At 40.0% G+C, this 18,724-nt stretch overlaps 2 protein-coding genes and 1 long non-coding RNA gene across 3 annotated transcripts; 2 read left to right on the forward strand and 1 right to left on the reverse strand.

Annotated features, from left to right (window-relative positions):
• The first annotated feature begins 55 nt into the window (after positions 1-55).
• Positions 56-6,558, forward strand: Rskr (ribosomal protein S6 kinase related). The gene is made up of 12 exons (XM_071603928.1): positions 56-316; positions 707-955; positions 1,036-1,119; positions 1,249-1,317; positions 1,690-1,759; positions 1,984-2,088; positions 2,258-2,298; positions 2,550-2,577; positions 2,679-2,768; positions 2,853-2,941; positions 3,052-3,162; positions 3,605-6,558. The coding sequence occupies exons 1-12, from the start codon at positions 140-142 to the stop codon at positions 3,824-3,826; spliced, it is 1,335 nt and encodes a 444-aa protein (XP_071460029.1). The 5' UTR covers positions 56-139; the 3' UTR covers positions 3,827-6,558.
• A 1,577-nt stretch (positions 6,559-8,135) lies between these two features.
• Positions 8,136-18,665, reverse strand: LOC139702534 (uncharacterized). The gene is made up of 3 exons (XR_011705152.1): positions 18,587-18,665; positions 16,924-17,028; positions 8,136-8,312 (listed from the first exon to the last, which is right to left on the reverse strand). It is a non-coding gene; the product is annotated as an uncharacterized lncRNA (long non-coding RNA).
• LOC114083289 (septin-7) lies at positions 14,180-16,399 on the forward strand. Its single transcript, XM_027924525.2, has one exon. It carries the CDS (start codon positions 14,214-14,216, stop codon positions 15,522-15,524), a length of 1,311 nt encoding a protein of 436 aa, XP_027780326.1. The 5' UTR covers positions 14,180-14,213; the 3' UTR covers positions 15,525-16,399.
• Positions 18,666-18,724: the final 59 nt, after the last annotated feature.

The following is an 18,724-nucleotide window of genomic DNA, read 5'->3' on the forward strand; positions in this document are numbered from 1 at the left end:
CAAACTGTCTGTATCCTTTTCTCCCCACCTACCTGAAACATCCTATAGCTGCCACTCTGAGGGTGGCCTCTTTTCTTCTGTGCCTGAAGGTTCTATCACAGATACTTGCCAGTCCTCGTATGACATTGGTCCAAAGCTGATGGGTCTGTGCACATTAGAACAGGCGGGGCTCCTGTTTAATTCAGCATCCAGTGGAGGGATTGCTTATATAACTGGGACAACAGATTTAGTGGAAGGAGAGAGGAGGCAAAGGCTGGGAATGGGAGCGGTGAGCTGTCGGCAGGGGCAACACACCCAGGTGACTGCACCTCACAAGGTAGGCTGTGGGGGCTCTGGCAGCCTGTTGAAAGTGAAGGAGGCATGGGCCTCCTGAGGCCCAGGAAGTGCCTAGTTACTAGCATGTCAGTGATACCCATTGTGGGGGTGGGACAGGGAGACTGTGATGTGAAAGCATTGCAGCCCTGTTCTGAGGCACAGGTTGTTTTCCTGGTGCATCATGAAAAAAAATTCCAACAGTTGCTTTACTAGAGGATTTGAATTATGTCCAGGAAATCCAGATCTTCTCACAAAGCAAGGGTAATAGGAATTTTGATTGGTATTCAAAAATGTACCTCTAGTGATTGAGACTTGAGGGGAGTGCCTACTAAGATGTGCAGAAACTGTAATACTTCAGGGCCAGGTTTAGAGTGGCTCCCTTGCTTCTCAGCAGGGTGACAACATCCAAGGCCCCTGGGTCCGAGGCTGGAAGAGCCTCTGGTCAGGTATGGGGACCATCAGGTCAGGTCTGGAAGAACTATGGCAACTACAAGGGCATCAATGCCTACACCAGGAGCCCCTAGAGGCGACCCCACTGCTGGTAGAGAAGCCTTTGTCTGAGTGGCCAGTGCCTCAGTTCATCAGCCTCTTTCTACCAGAGTTTCCCATGAGGCCCATTAGGGGGCAGCAGCAGTTGAAGGTAAGACATCTGAATCCCTGGGAGTGGGTCTCTTTGGGGGAAATCTATAAACCATCTTTCTATTCTCTTTCTCTATATAGATTTTAGGTCTTGTGGCTAAAGGCTCTTTTGGAACTGTCCTGAAGGTGCTAGATTGTGCCCAGAAAGCTGTATTTGCAGTGAAGGTAGGGGCCTGGGTACTCCTTCACATTACTCTCTAGTTCCTGCTTCCCATCTTTGTTCCTGAGAGTTTCAGAGGAAAAAACAATTCAATTGCGTGATTCTCTATAAGTCATCACTCTTTCCTTTTATAGGTGGTACCCAAGGTAAAAGTCCTACAGAGGGACACCCTGAGGCAGTGCAAAGAGGAGGTCAGCATCCAGGTATGCACAGAGTCCTGGAAGGATGATGGGAAGAACCACAGGAAAGCATCATTCTTGACCAGCTTTTCTAATTTTTCTGGTTCTGTTCTCCCCATCTGCTTTAACCTTAACACCAAAGTAGATCCTAAAAAAAGTAGCCAATACCTATTAACACAGTTATTCTAGGTTCTGTGAGGGAAATCTCTCCAGTATGTCCTAGTGTGTTCTTTAGTGTTATGCTGGTTCCAAGATTACCAGGTAGTCCTAATTACTGAGTTCCTCTGAATGCAGAGTTGAAGTAGCTGCTCAATTTCTGCACAACCTGATTTCTTGGCTGACTCTCTCTTCAGTGACACTGTTCTTTTCCTAACTTCCTGATTTCTTTGTCCCTAGAGACAGATCAACCACCCTTTTGTACACAGCTTGGGGGACAGCTGGCAGGGAAAACGGCATCTCTTCATCAGTGAGTGACTGGCCTCTTTCCTCATCCCCTAGGGTCCACCTACCATTGTTATCTATCTCTTTAGGCTTATTTTGCCTTTGCTGTCTTCCCCTTCTCATAGCACTTCTCTATTCCAAAGGGAGAGGGAATAGCAGGTGATATCAGTTTGGATAGGAGGCCTATAATGCCTTGAGCCCTGGCGTTGTAATCCCCCAAACATTGCCTAGATTTCTCGTGCTTTGCAGTGTGTAGCTACTGCAGCACTGATCTGTACTCCCTGTGGTCTGCTGTTGGCTGCTTTCCTGAGGCTTCCATCCGTCTCTTTGCGGCTGAGCTGGTCCTTGTGCTGTGTAAGTAAGAAAGGGAAATGGGAAGGGAATAATTAAGTTGATGGGGAGGAGAGAATTGATATTAACTCTGGAAGCTAAAGAATAAGGAGAAAGATAAGGTAGGGGTTACCAGGGAAACTGGAAAGAACAGGAGAACTTCAGTACACACCATGTTTACTGTCATCCACAGGCTATCTCCATGACGTGGGCATCATCCATCGAGACGTGAAGGTAGAGTTAAGTGTTTTTTCACTTACTGATGTGGGGGTTCAATAAGAAGTTCCAACAGGTCTGAGGAGAAAGCAGTTGGAGAGCTGAGAACATTTGATCATGGGGCCCCAGTGGGTGCCAAGGATTTGTGTGATGGCTCTCCCAAATATAGCTTTGAATGCTGAGTAAGGGCACCTTCTTCATTTTGAAGGGTATACATGATAAAAGAGTTGAAGAGGAATAATAATAACTTCTCCTCTGTGATCTTTCAGATGGAGAATATCCTTCTGGATGAAAGAGGTAAGTCTTTTCTTCCCTAGCCCCAAGATGAGAGATACCCTTATCATGGCTGATCAGGGGTGGAACAGAGTGCTGTTGGGTTGCCTTATGTTCTTTCATAGGCCATCTGAAACTGACAGACTTTGGTCTGTCCCGCCACCTGCCCCAGGGAGCCCGAGCCTATACTATCTGTGGCACTCTTCAATACATGGGTGAGAGAGGCTAAAGCTGGTGGGTAAATACTGGACTGGTATATAGCCAAAGGATGTCATGATGGGTATCTTTCAAATCCATAGCCCCAGAGGTCCTGAGTGGTGGGCCTTACAACCATGCTGCTGATTGGTGGTCCCTGGGTGTCTTGCTTTTCTCTCTGGCAACTGGAAAGGTGAGAGATTGGTAGTGGTATTGGGCAGAGAAGAGAACTTTGCCCTGTGGTGGAAAGAAGGAAGACCTTAGGAAATCATGTCTCATTCCCTCCTCCACCTCTTCACTCAGTTCCCAGTGGCTGCAGAGAAAGATCATGTGGCCATGTTGGCAAGTGTGACCCACTGTGACTCTGAAATTCCAGCTTCTCTTAACCAGGAGCTCTCTCTCCTGCTTCGTGAGGTAAGGTTTAGCATTGCTTTCCTTATTGACTGTTAAACCATTCAATGCCCTATCATTAAGGTGATATTTCCCATTTCTCTGATTAATATTTTTTGGGGGTTTTGGGGGATTACTTCAACTTAATCTAATTATCTGCCCTCTAACCATACATTCCTGAGTTCCTGGTCCTCTAAATCACCTCACCATCCAGAACAGACAGATCCTTTCAGAGTCTTGACCAGTGCTGCACTCTTCCCATCTGAAAATTCACACATCCTAGCTCCTTTATTTCTACCTTTGCCTCAAATTAGCCTGTTTCTCCCCCTTTTACAAATCTTTTACTCTTTAGAGTTCTTTTCCCTGTTCTCCACAGCTCCATGAACTTCATTCTCCCTTTTCATGATCTTTGTTTAGTCTCTTTCCTGTCCCAATTCCTCATCCTTCATACTCTATTTCCCTTCAGCTCCTATGCCAGAACCCCCTCCACCGTCTACGTTATCTACATCACTTCCAGGTCCACCCCTTCTTTAGGGGTGTGACCTTTGACCCAGAGCTCCTACAGAAGCAGCCAGTGGACTTTGTCATGAAGACACAAGATACTCAGCCCAGTCCATTGGAGTCCAAACCCTTCAAGGACTTTGACTGTGATCTGGAGTCCTTCCTGGTCCACTCTGTCCCTGCTTGACCCTGTCTACTATAGATTGGGGCCCAGCTGGGAACCCGAGGATCTCTTCCACTACCAACTCAGTATTACCACTTTGATGATCCAGTTTTGACTTTGTAGCCCCTTACTATTCTATTCTTCTAGGCATTAGTCTAGAGTTCAAATTTTGGGCACTCAGTTCCCCATCATACAACTTACCGGTTCATATAACATCTCAGGTCAGAGTGGTAACTTTTTCCTTTGTTTCACTTCTCCAGTCTGTAGCAAAAGGCTTCCTCTACCTTTCTCTTTCCTTGTTTCTTTGCCATGTTTCCTTTCTTGGGTAATAACAACACTTCATGGACTCCAAAGGTGCTATTTATATGTTTAATAGGCTAGTCAGAAGAAATATGTTTTTCAAAGGCTTAAAAAGTTGGCATCTTAACACCTAAATATGCAGCTAAAAAATAGAGTCTGGGAGTTGGGCATAGTGATGCATGTCTGTAATTCTAGCTACTTGGGAGGATAAGGCAGGAAAAGTTTGAGACCAGACTTGGCAACTTAATGTCTCAAAATGGAAAAAAAAAAAAAAAAAAAAGGCTGGGGATGTAGTAGAATGTTCTTGAGTTCAACCCACAATACTGGGGTTAGTGGGAACTAAAACAAAAAACTGGGGCTAAAGGTCAGTTGTCAGTAAATCTAATTTTTAAAAATTGGAAAATGAGCTAGGTATGGTGGTGCATGCCTGTAATCACAGAAACTTGGGAAGCTGAGGCAGGAGGATCATAAGTTCAAGGTGAACCTCAGCAACTTAGCAAGACCATGTCTCAAAATAAGAAATAAAAAGGGCTGGGGTTATAGCTCAGTGGTAAAGCACCCCTAGGTTCAATAATTAATACCAAAAAAAGGTGGGGGGAATGAATGCAATAGCCTAAAGTGAAAAAGAAAATAGAAACTAAAACATGGGGGATTAAATGTCTTCTCTAGGGGTAACTGGAATAGCTACCAAAATATTTTCCAAAAGATGAAAAGAAGTAGTGAGCTGAACATTTCTCCTAGACAGCTCAAAATGCAGTTTTTTATCGGCAAATCAAGGGATTCAAAGGCATACATCAACCTTAAGATTTAAGGTTAGAGATGTATCTCAAGAACCTTTTCCTTTTGTAAGAAAAATCACCTGGTCCTTGAATTTACATACAATTCTATTTTTTTTTTTGGTGCTGAGGATTGAACCCAGGGCCTTGTGTATGCAAGGCAAGCACTTTACCAATTGAGCTATATCCCCAGCCCTACAATTCTTTTATGACTTTCTTTTTTCATTTTCCTAAACTAACTTCTCAGAAGCTTCATTTTAATTCTGATATTTGAGGGGAAAATTTGCTTTTAGCTGGGCATGATGGTGCACATCTATAATCCCAGCAGCTCTGGAGGCTGAGGCAGGAGGATTATGAATTCAAAACCAGCCTTAGCAACTTAGGGTCTTGCTGAATTCTTGGTGCCTCACTATCTCTAAATAACATATAAAAGGGCTAGGAATATAGCTCAGTGGTGGAGCACCCTTGTGTTCAATCCTTGGAATTACCACCACCCCCCCCCCCCAAATTTGCTTTTATATAGACCACGTTATATCTTCAATTATATCTATTCTCTCTTTTCCAATCCAAAGAGTCTGAGAGTATCCTGTATATTTGTGCTTACTATTTCTGTCTCTGTATTAAGCCAGATTTTGCCTGTATATAATTGGCATTTTGTTAGTCTCTGCAGAATTGCTTTTTCTGGATTGTACTTCAGCAGTCCATATGAATCTCTATAAAACTTGAGTCTGTAAAAAGGTGTTAATCATTACAGTTCATAAATTTTCTCTGTGTCTAGTTGTGCTTTTCCTGAATTGCTGTTTGGTTTTTACCTTAAAGATAGTAAATATTCAACTGACTATCTTTTTCTTCTCATGCAATACTAGACTACTTAAAGCCCAAATTGTGCCCCACCTTCAGCAACCATTTATGTATTTTGCATGTTAGTCACATTCTTGGTTCCAACTTGCTTTTATTTTCCTTATTCTCAGTTTTCTATTCTAATCTTTTTAAAAATTACTGTATTATCTACATTTTTGTAAGCCTTTTTTGGAATAAGATTGGGATATAAATAAATAAAAGAATGTATCCTTTATCCTTTTATCTCATTTTTATAGTTTTATTACTTTTAAAAAGTTGTGATGAGGGCTAGGGATGTGGCTCAGTGGTAGAGCACTTGCCTCACATGTGTGAGACACTGTGTTCAATTCTCAGCATTGCATATAAATAAGGAATAAAATAAAGGTCCATCAACAACCAAAAAAAAATTGTAATGAACAGAATTATATATTGGATAAAATCCCTAAACATAAAAAAAATGGGAATTAATGGTTTCTAAAATAGCAGTTAAGAGCATTAGCTTAGAATTTATATCTGATGCCTAGATTTATCTGTCTCTGTCTTTTTTGGGGGGTGGGGGTACTGGAGATTGAACTCAGAGGCACCTGACCACTGAGCCATATCCCCAGCCCTATTTTGTATTTTACTGAGAGACAGGGTCTCACTCAGTTCCTTAGTGCCTCGGTTTTTTTGCTGAAGCTGTCTTTGAACTCGAGATCCTCTTGTCTTAGCCTTCTGAGCCACTGGGATTACGGGCATGTGCCATGGTGCCCAGCTATCTCATTGTTTTTAAATAAGTCATTTCAACCCTTCTGGAGCATAGTTTCCTGATAAATAAAATAATCACTGGTTCTTTATTTATCTATTATTATTTTTTGCGGGGGGGGTGGTGTGCCAGGGAGGTTTCTTACTCTAACCTAAGGGTCTGGGGTATACTCAGCAAGCACTCTACCACTGAGCTGCATCCCCAGCCCTAACCACTGGTTCTTAATTGTGGAGGGGTGGGATTCAGATTTCAGTGATGCTTTTTGAAAGGTAGATAGAGAAATTTTATGATACTATATTTCTGGTTCAGTGTTAATGTTAGGTTATCTACCATTATGTGGCATTTCTGGTCACAGCAGCACAATGTGTTAAGATCCTTAGGAAATGTTTAACGTAGTGTCACTAGAATCCTTTTCCTAGGTCAAATTAGATAGCTTAGAGATCATCATGATGTAAGTGTAGTTTGAATTATTTCTTACCAAATAAGGACATTTTTTTAGGTGGCTACATGGTGCAGTGAATAGCACACTGGACTTCCAAATGAGGACATTTTCAACATACTCTTCAGTGGTATACTTCAGCAGTGATTTTCAGGGTATAGTGGAGAAGGTAAAAGAAAAAAAATTAAGTGAAAAGCTGAAAAAACTGGCTGACCTCGAACTTGCAATGCTCCTGCCTCAGCCTCCTAAGTAGCTGGGTTATAGGTATGTGCCACTGCACCTGACTCATATTTTTTTTTTAAAGCTCTTGACAAAAAAAAAAAAAAAAAAACTGAAAATTCTACTTAAAAGAAGTAACCAATGAGCTGGGCATGTTGGCACATGGCCTGTATCCCAGCTACATGGGAAGCTGAGGCCCTCAAGTTTGAGGCCACCTCGGCAAATTAGCAAGGCCCTCAGCAACTCAAAAAATAAAAAGAACTGGGGATGTAGCTCAGTGGTGAAGTGCCCTTGGGTTAAATCCCCAGTACCAAAAACAACAACAACAACAAAACTACATTATTAATTCCTGTTATGGGCTGAATTGTGTCCTCACCAAAATTGTTATGTTGAAGTCCTAACCTCCAGTACCTCATAAAGTGATTTTATTTAAAAATTAGTCTTTAAAGAGGTAATCAAGAACAGATTTGGACATAAAAGGAAGACCATTTGAAGACAGGAAGAAGATGGCTATGTGTAAACCAATGAGAGAAGCCTCCCAACCCTGTTGGCACCTTGATCTCAGATTTATAGCTTCCGGAATTATGAGAAAATAAATTTTTGTTGTTTAAGCCATCCTGTAGATAGAACTTTGTTAAGGCAGCCCTAGCAAACTAATACAATTCTTATGAAGAATTTTAAAAGATTAATCAGGAATGATTATTTTGTTTACAAAAGGGCTACTTTTCCCCCTATGGGTTGGTTTTGCTTATATTCTTTTTTTAGTTGTAGATGAACACAATACCTTTTGTTTATTTATTTTATGTGGTGCTGAAGATCGAACCTAGTGCCTCACGCGTGCAAGGTAAGCACTCTACCACTGAGCCACAACCCCAGCCTGCTTATATTCTGAGAATATGTTTCAGATTTTATTGGCCTCTCCATGAGTTTTGCTGGTATACAGAGTCCTATTGATTAGCAACTGTCACACTGCCTGCCTTGTTCAGTATACCATTATACAATAGCAGGTGTCACCGTCTATCCTAGCTGGCAACCCAATGCTGGGTTCACAAAATCTGACTATTCCAATAACTCAAAAAAAATGACAAAGAAAGCATGCAACCACAGAGAGTTACCTTTTCAATATTCCTGAGACAGCTCCGTGTCCTTAAGAGTCCGTGGAAAGAGAGAGAGCCACCAAAATTCTTTATTCTTAAATAAGGAACACACAAAGGGAGGTTCCATGGAACATTCTATCTCCAAAAGGGCAAAAGGGTAGGATTACAAAGGAACAGGTGAGTGTAATTCAACCACCACAGGTGATGCCTATATCTGGAGCCACACCTTGCTATCTGAGCTGGGATAATACCCAAGTCATTATAAAATGTAGTAATTGGTCAGAGCCCCAGGGCATCAGGACTTGAAGGCGTGTTCATCCAAGGCAGCTCCTGACAAGCAGGGATAACAATTCCATAGTTTATCATTTGATTCTGCTCAAAAATGTCTAGTGGATATTTACAGGGTAGTTGATTTGGATTACATAGTTAGATTTTTATAAAATAAAAAATTTCTAGTCCTAAAATTTAAAAATTATAAATTTTAAAATAGTTGAAACCCTATCTCATATTGTGCTATATACTTAATTCTAAATATTTAAATGTAATCATCAAAACATTAAAAATCTTAGAACAGGAGGCTGGGCTTGTAGCTCAGTGGTAGAGTGCTTTCCCTGAATGTGGAAGGCACTGGGTTTGAGCCTCAGCACCACATAAAAATAAAATAAAGGCATTGTATCCATCTACAAACGGAAAAAAAAAAAAAAAATCTTAGAACAGGGACTGGGGCTGTAAGTAGTAAGGTGCTTGCCTAGCACGTATGAGGCACTAGGTTTGATTCTCAGCACCACATAAATAAATAAAATAAATAAAGGTATTGTGTCCATCTACAACTAAAATATAAAAATAATTATCCCAACTTATTAAAAAATAACATTAAAAAATAAAGGTATTGTGGCTCATGTGGTAGAGTGCTTGCCTCTAGCATGTGTGAGGTACTAGGTTCGATCCTCAGCACCACATAAAAATAAAATAAAGATATTGTATCCACCTAAGACTGACTAAATAAATAAATATTTTTTTAGAAAGGTATTGTGTCGGGCTGGGGATGTGGCTCAAGCGGTAGCGTTCTCGCCTGGCATGCGTGCGGCCCGGGTTCGATCCTCAGCGCCACATACAAACAAAGATGTTGTGTCCGCCAAATACTAAAAAAAAAAATATTAAAAAATCTCAACCACATAAAAACTATAGCTAGCTGAGAGTGGCAGGGCATGCCTGTAATCCCAAGGGCTTAGGAGGCTGAGGTAGGACTGAAAGTTCAGTGCCAGCCTCCGAAATTTAATGAGGCTAAGCCACTTAGTAGACCTTGGCTCTAAATAAAAAAAGAGCTGGGGATGTGGCGCAGTGGTTAAGTGCCCATAGGTTCAATCACCAGTAACGCCACCTCCCCCCCAAAAAAACATACTATAGCTAAAGATATTATTAATCAAATCAGTGGACAAAAAATATATTTAAAAAAAAAGTGTCAGGAGTGGTGGCACATATGACTTGGTAGGCTTAGGCAGGAAGATCTGAAGTTCCACGCCAGCCTCAGCAATTTAGTGAGGCCCCAATCAACTTAGTAAGACCCTGTCTCAAAAAAAAAAAAAAAAAAAAATGCGGGTGGGTAGGTAGGGCTGAAGATGTAGTTCAGTGGTAAAAATGTAGTTCTGGGTTCAATCCCCAGTATCCCCCTCAGAATTCTTACAAACTAGAACTTTTTAAAAATATTTTTTAGTTTTAGGCAGATACAATATCTTTAGTCTACATTTATGTGGTGCTGAGGAACGAACCCAGTGCCTCTGCATGCTAGGTGAGCACTCTACCACTGAGCCACGACCCCAGCCCCAAACTAGAATTTTTTTCAAAATAAGCATAAGGAATATGAACTTATAAAATAATTAGACCTATATTAGTTGGCCAGGCAGGATTTTTGCAGGAAAATCACAAGTTTGAGGCCGATAGGAACAATTTATCAAGACCCCCCTCTCAACAATAAAATTTAAAAAAGGGCTGGGGATATCAGTGGTAAAGTGCTCCTGGTTCAATCCCCAGTACCCACCCCCAAATTCCATTTTTTTTAGTTAATTATTTTTTATTTGTTCTAATTAGTTACCAAATTCCATTTTTGTACAAGACTTAATGATGTCTCCCCCTCCCATGTATGTATGTGTGTGTGTTTTATTTTTATGTGGGACAGTTAGGAAGAGGTAAGAAAGAAAGGTAAGGGAAAGAACCTGGAAGGGAATGAGGTATAATGCAAGTGGGAAAAAGAAGGGGAAAGAAAGAAAAGCATTAGTTCTCAATCTCAGACAATGCATCAGCTAATTTTTGGAAAAAATAAAATCTGTATGTATGTGTAAACAAACTGTTATATATGTATGTGTGTATGCATATACTTTATAATGGTGTACATATAGTTGGGTCCCTTAAGAGGACAGAATGGATGGGAGAGTCTGCCTTTACCATATCTTTGCATTTTATTGTTTCACTTGCTAGAACAATATAGCATTTGTTGAAAACCATCAAATTTTAAAGTTATGTAAAACAATATAATCTAATTTTGTTTATATCCTGGTCTTTCCAAATTGCTTGGAAGCACCATATGCCTGTAGCTGTCCTCCTGACATCTGACATGCCAACTGCAACAAGGAGTAAAAAGTTTCCAGTTAACTCATTTTTATAATACAAGCTTTTATTCCTGGCATTTGGAGTTCTCTGCCTTGGTTTTCCTGTCACTTCCCAACCTTGTTTTTTGTTTTTGCTTGATCCCCTGCACCAGTACTGTGAATTGAACCACCCAGGGCCTTTAAGATATTAGGTAAGAACTCTACCACTGAGCTACCTTCCCAGCCCTTTTTAAAATTTTGAAATTGGATCTCATTAAATTGTCCAGGCTGGCCTTGAACTTGTGATTCTCTTGCCTTCTAAATAGCTGGGATTATACTTCTGTGCCACCCTGTCTAGCAAAAGAGAAAAGGGGACTGGCCAGTGTGGTGGCATACACCTGTAATCCCAGCAGCTGGGGAGGCTGAGACAGGAGGATCATGAGTTCAAAGACAGCCTCAGCAACTTAGGGAGGTACTAAGCAACTCAGTGAGACCCTGTCTCTAAATAAAATGCAAAATGGGTGGCTGGGGAGATAGCTCAGTTGGTAGAGTGCTTGCCTCTCGTGCATAACGCCTTGAGTTCAATCCCCAGCACCACCAAAAAAAAAGAAAATGTTCTCTGAACTTGGGAGCCTCATGCAAGTGCTCTACCACATACCTACAATCCCAGCCCTGTTGAGTCTTTGATTGACCACAAATACTACTTCTGATTCCCTCTCTTGAGTTTCAGACAATCCCAAATTCAAGATGGGCTCCTCAAGGGTAGGGATTGGCAGAGTGCAAGCTTAGCCCTGGGGGTCGTGGGGAGATTTGTCCTTTTTTTTTTTGCAGTGTTAAGGATGGAACCCAAGATTGTCCATTTATTTAGTTTTCCCCCTGGTTTTCATTTAAGCAGTGATCATTTCTAGTGCCTGCAAGCTGTACCATTATGTTTCTAGACCAACACTATCCAATAGAAATATAATGCAAACATCCTGGCATGGTGGTGCATGCCTGTAATTCCTAGCAACTGGGGAGGCAGAGGTGGGAGGATCAAAAGTTTGAGGTTAGTCTTGGCAACTTAAGGAGACTGAGTTTCAAATAAAAAGGGTGTGGGGGCTGGGGGTATAGCTCAGTGGTAGGGTGTCCCTGACTCTATCCCAGGTACTGGAAAAAAAAAAAAAAAAAAAAAAATATATATATATATATATATATATATATATATATATATATATATATATATTGCAAGCCACAGAAGTAATTTTGCCAGCCAACTCAAAAAAGTAAAAAAGGTAAAATTAATTTTGCTTTTATTTAACCCAAAATATCTAAAATAATTTCAACATGTAATTAATATTTTAAAATAAGATTTTACATTATTGGGGCTGGGGTTGTGGCTCAGCGGTAGAGCACTTGCCTACATGTGTGAGGCACTGAGTTCAATCCTCAGGACCACATATAAAAAAGTCCATCAACAACTAAAAAATATTAAAAAAGAAAAAGATTTTACATTCTTTTTTTTTCCTGCAAAGTTTGAAATCCAGTGTACATTTTAAACTTATAGTACATCCCAGTGTTGGACTAGACATTTGAAGAACTCAGTGTCATATGGCCAGGACTCAAGGTATGGGATAATAGTTGTAGTGGAGCCCATCCCCTGAGGCTTGTGGATTAGTTTTTCCTCTTTGTATTGCTGCTTTTCCCAGTTCACTAAGACTGGGTTGGAGGATATAGCTCAGTGGTAGAGTGCTTGCCCAGTAGGTTGGAGGCTCTGGATTCCATCCCCAGCAATACACCCACACACAAATTGTCAGAGTGTTTTAAAAAGGGGGGGGGGGTTCATTGGCATTAAAAACAAACACACAGACTCACAGATGCAGTTAACTGATCCTTGGCAAAAGTGCCAAAATACACATTGGAGAAAAGACATTATTTTAAACAAATAGTGCTGGGAAAACTGGATATCCATATGTAGAAGAATGAGATTAGATCTTTATGTCTTGCCCGGAACAAAAATCAACTCAAAATAGATCAAAGACCTAGGAATGACCAGAAACTATGCAACTCCTGGAAAAAAAAAATGCAGGATCAACACTCCAGCATATAGGCACAGAAAATATCTTTCCCAATAAAACCCCTAAAGCTCAGGAAATAATACCAAGAGTTAATAAATGGGAGGGCATCAAATTAAAAAGCTTCTGCACAGCAAAGGAAACAAGAATGTGGAGAAAGAATGGGAGAAAAGCTTTGCTAGCTACTCTTCTGACAGAGGATTAGAGTCTGGGATATACAAAGAACTTAAAAGACTCAACATCAAAATAAATAAATAGCCCAATGAATAAATGGGCAGATGAATTAAACAGACATTTCTCAAAAGAATAACTATAAATCTATGCATTGCCCAGGCTCGCCTCCAACAAATATATGAAAAAAAAAAAAATGTTCAACATCATTAGCAATTGGGGAAATTCAAATCATCACCATAGAGAAATTTTCTCTCATTCCATTCAGAATGGTAGCTGTTTTAGTCAGGTTTTTATTTTATTTATTTGCCAACCAAAAAAAAAAAAAAAAACACCTGACAAGAGGATAGAGGGAAGGAGAGAGGAGGAGAGACAGAAAGAGGGAAAGGAGGGGAAGGAGGTGAGAAAGAGAGAGGACAGAGAAAAAGAGGGAGGTCTCTACTCCCTAACAAAACATAAACCCCAAAGGCATGCCCCAAGGACCCACTTTCTTCAGCCATACCCTACCTGCTCCCAGTTATCACTCAATTAATCCATATCGAGGATTAATTCACTGATTGGGTTAAGGCTCTCATAACCCAATCATTTCACCTCTAAACCTTGCATTGTCTCACACTGGAACTTTTGGGAGACACCACATATCTAACAATAAAAGTAGCCATCAAGAATACAAACAATAATAAAAGTAATAATGTGAAGAAAAGGATGTGAAGAAAAAGGAACACTATCGGTGGGATTTTAAGTTAGTACAACCATGGAAATCAGTATGGAGATTCCTCAAAAGACTAGGAATGGAATCACCAAATGACCCAACTATACCTCTCTTTGGTATTTATCCTGAAGAATTAGTCATCCTACTATAGTGATACATGCATACTCATGTCTATAGCAGCACAATTCACAATCTCCAAAGAATGGAACCAGCCTAACTTTCCATCAACAGATGAATGGATAAAGAAGTGGTATAAATACATAAGGGAGGGTTGGGGTTGTGGCTAAGTGGGGAGCACTTGCCTGGCATGTGTGAGGCATTGGGTTTGATTTTCAGCACCACATATAAATAAATAAAATAAAGGTCCATTTACAACTAAAAAATTTTTTAAAAAATAAAAATACACAATGGAGTTTCATTCAGTCATAAAGAAAAATGAGGCGCTGCGCCGGGGCTGGTCGCGGAGGGGGGAGGGGATGTCGGTCAGTGCGAGATCCGTTGCTGCTGAGGAGAGGAGCGTCAACAGCAGCACCATGGCTCAACCGAAGAACCTTGAAGGCTACGTGGGATTTGCCAATCTCCCAAATCAAGTTTATAGAAAATCAGTGAAGAGAGGGTTTGAATTCACACTTATGGTAGTAGGTGAATCTGGACTGGGAAAATCAACATTGATCAACTCATTATTCCTCACAGATTTGTATTCTCCAGAGTATCCAGGTCCTTCCCATAGAATAAAAAAGACTGTGCAGGTGGAACAATCCAAAGTTTTAATCAAAGAAGGTGGTGTCCAGTTGCTTCTCACAATAGTTGATACCCCAGGATTTGGAGATGCAGTGGATAATAGCAATTGTTGGCAGCCTGTTATTGACTACATTGATAGTAAATTTGAGGATTACCTAAATGCAGAATCTCGAGTGAACAGACGTCAGATGCCTGATAACAGAGTGCAGTGTTGTTTATACTTTGTTGCTCCTTCAGGACATGGACTTAAACCATTGGACATTGAGTTTATGAAGCGTTTGCATGAAAAAGTGAATATCATCCCACTTATTGCCAAAGCAGACACACTCACACCTGAGGAATGCCAACAGTTTAAAAAACAGATAATGAAAGAAATTCAAGAACATAAAATTAAAATATATGAATTTCCAGAAACAGATGATGAAGAAGAAAATAAGCTGGTTAAAAAGATAAAGGACCGTTTACCTCTTGCTGTGGTAGGTAGTAATACTATCATTGAAGTTAATGGCAAAAGGGTCAGAGGAAGGCAGTATCCTTGGGGTGTGGCTGAAGTTGAAAATGGTGAACATTGCGATTTTACAATTCTAAGAAATATGTTGATAAGAACACACATGCAGGACTTGAAAGATGTTACTAATAATGTACACTATGAGAACTACAGAAGCAGAAAACTGGCAGCTGTGACTTACAATGGAGTTGATAACAATAAGAATAAAGGGCAGCTTACAAAGAGCCCTCTGGCACAAATGGAAGAAGAAAGGAGGGAGCATGTAGCCAAGATGAAGAAGATGGAAATGGAGATGGAGCAGGTGTTTGAAATGAAGGTCAAAGAAAAAGTTCAAAAATTGAAGGACTCTGAAGCTGAGCTGCAGCGACGCCATGAGCAAATGAAAAAGAATTTGGAAGCCCAGCATAAGGAATTAGAAGAAAAACGTCGTCAGTTTGAGGAGGAGAAAGCAAACTGGGAAGCTCAACAACGTATTTTAGAACAACAGAACTCTTCGAGGACCTTGGAAAAGAACAAGAAGAAAGGGAAGATCTTTTAAACTCTCTATTGACCACCAGTTATGTATTAGTTGCCAATATGCCAGCTTGGACATCAGTGTTTGTTGGATCCGTTTGACCAATTTGCACCAGTTTTATCCATAATGATGGATTTAACAGCATGACAAAAATTATTTTTTTGTTGTTGTTCTTGATGGAGATTAAGATGCCTTGAATTGTCTAGGGTGTTATGTACTTAGAAAGTAACAGCTCGAAGTACCTTTCTACATTTTCTTTTTAATTTTTATTAAAAAGATATCTTCAATTTAATGCAAGAGAACATTTTACTGTTGTACAATCATGTTCTGGTGGTTTGATTGTTTACAGGATATTCCAAAATAAAAGGACTCTGGAAGGTTTTCATCGAGGATAAATTGCCATAATATGATGCAAACTATGCTTCTCTATGATAATTATAATACAAAGGTTCCATTCAGTGCAGCCTATACAATAATGTAATTTAGTCTAACACAGTTGACCCTATTTTTTGACACTTCCATTGTTTAAAAGTACACATGGAAAAAAAAAAAACCTATATGCTTACAGTGCACCTAGAGCTTTTTTATAACAACCTCTTTTTTGTTTGTTTTGGATTCTTTAAATATGTATTATTCTCATTTAGTGCCCTCTTTAGCCAGAATCTCATTACTGCTTCATTTTTGTAATAACATTTAATTTAGTTATTTTCCATATATTTGCCCTGCTAAAATAGAATATAGCATCTTTCATATGGTAGGAACCAACAAGGAAACTTTCCTTTAACTCCCTTTTTACATTTTATGGTAAGTAGCAGGGGGAAAATGCATTTATAGATCATTTCTAGGCAAATTGTGAAGCTAACGACCAATCTGTTTCTACCTATATGCAGTCTCTTTATTTTATTAGAAATGGGCATCATGTCCTCTTAAAGAGAAAAAAAAGTCACCATTCTGCATCTAGCGGTATTCCATATATTGCATTTCTGTATTTTTTGTTGTATTGTAAAAAATTCACATAATAAACAATGTTGTGATGTAAAAAAAAAAAAGAAAAATGAGATTATGTCATTTGAGGAAAATACCTCAAATGCAGATGCAGATATAGGTCAAGCGCTATATGTTCTCTCTTGTATGTGGAAACTAGAGAGTAAAAAGGAAAAGAAAGAGGGGGATGACCTCATGAAAATCAAAGGGAGATTAGTAGAGTAGAAGAATGGGGGTGGGTGGAATTGAGGAAAAGGGAAAATATTGGGGAGGAATATTGGCCAAATTATATTATTGTGTGTATGTGTGAATATGTAACAACAAATCCAACTACTATATACAACTATAATGCACCAATAAAAATGTTGAAAAATATTCAAAAGTTAAAAAAAAAAGGTTCAAAGAAACACTATCATCAAGGATTAACTTGAATACTTACTTTTCAGGCATAGTGGAGCTGTCTATAGTCTGGGCTATTTGGAAGCTGAGGGAAGAGGATCACTTGAATTCAATTTGAGGCGAGCTTGGGCAATGTAGTAAAACTCTGTCTCAAAACAAACAAGAAGAATGCCATCCTCAATGGGCAGATTTACCATAAAGAGGGATTCCAGAGACAGTAGTAGATTAGAGTAGTTGGAAGTGTGGATTGGAAAACTGGCCCTGCTATTAACTGTGGAATACTGGACAAATTACATTCTCTGACTGATTTCCTTCATCTATAAAATGAGGATATTTGTGTGTGTGTGTATACCAGGGATTGGCCACATCCCCAGACCTTTTTTTTTTTTTTTTTTTTTTGAGAAGTTTATTCCTAATTAAATTATTTTGTGGCACTGCAATTGCAGATATCTTTCATTCTTTTTTTTTCCCATTTTTTTAAATGTTAATTTGTTACGTATGACAACAGAATGCATTACAATTCACGTTACACATATAGAGCACAATTTTTCATTTCTGGTTGTACACAAAGTAGAGTCACACTATTCGTGTCTTCATACATGTACTTAGGGTAATGATGTCCATTTCATTCCCCCATCTTTCCTACCTCCATGCCCCTCCCTTCCCTTTTACTCTTTGCCCTATCTAGAGTTCATCTAATCCTCATGTGCCCCACCCACCACCACATTATGAATCAGCAACCTTAAATCAGAGAAAACATTTGGCATTTGGTTTTTTGGGATTGGCTAACTTCACTTAGCATTATATTCTCCAAATCCATCCATTTACCTGCCATGATTTTATTCTCTTTTATTGCTGAATAATATTCCATCTCGCGCGCGCGCGCGTGTGTGTGTGTGTGTGTATATATATTTTCTTTATCCATTCCTCTATTGAAGGGCATCTAGGTTGGTTCCACAGTTTAGCTATTGTGAATTGTGCTGCTATAAACATTGATGTGGCTGTGTTCCTGTAGTATGCTGTTTTCAAATCTCTCACCAAAAAAAAAAAAAAAAAAAAACCACCTTGGGAATCAACTTAAAAAGAGGTGAAAGACCTCTACAACAAAAACTACAGAATGCTAAAGAAAGAAGACCTTAGAAGATAGAAAGATCTCCCTGTTCTTGGATAGGCAGAATTAATATTGTCAAAATGGCCATACTACCAAAAGCACTACACAGACTTAAAGCAATCCCAACCAAAATCCCAATGACATCCCCAGTCCTTTTTATTTTTTATTTAGGCCTTTTCAACTTTCCCTTTTAGCCCGGTATGGCAGGCGCACACTTGTAATCCCAGTGAGGCGGGAGGCTCAGGCGGGAGAATCGCAAGATCAAAGCGAGCCTCAGCAATTTAGTGAAGCCCTAAGCAATGTGATGAGATCCTATCTCAAAATAAAAACATAAAAAGGGCTGCGGATGTGGCTCAGTGGTTAAATGCACCTAGATTCAATCCCTGGTACCAAAACAAACAAAACAATAAAACATAATCGATTTTCACTTCCAGGGTCCCAGGCCCGCTCAGTCAGAAGAGGCTGAAAGTAACCAAGAGGTCAGGAAGGAAACACCAGGAGAGACTTGTTAAGGCCTGGGTATACAGACAACTTTTCAATTAGGGCGCTCCGCTGAAAGCAGCACGGTCGGACTTCTAGACCCTCCAGCTACCTGGGGTGTCTCCCCCGACTTGAGGACATCAAGACTCCAAGACCCATCGTAGATCTGATGCAGGTCCTCCATGCAGCCGGCCTCTGCGGCCGAGAGTAGGTCAGAAATCAACTGCAGGGCGGGAGGAGGGGCGTGGCC

Source organism: Marmota flaviventris, chromosome 17 (genome assembly GCF_047511675.1).
Source record: "Marmota flaviventris isolate mMarFla1 chromosome 17, mMarFla1.hap1, whole genome shotgun sequence".
Lineage (NCBI taxonomy): Eukaryota > Metazoa > Chordata > Mammalia > Rodentia > Sciuridae > Marmota > Marmota flaviventris.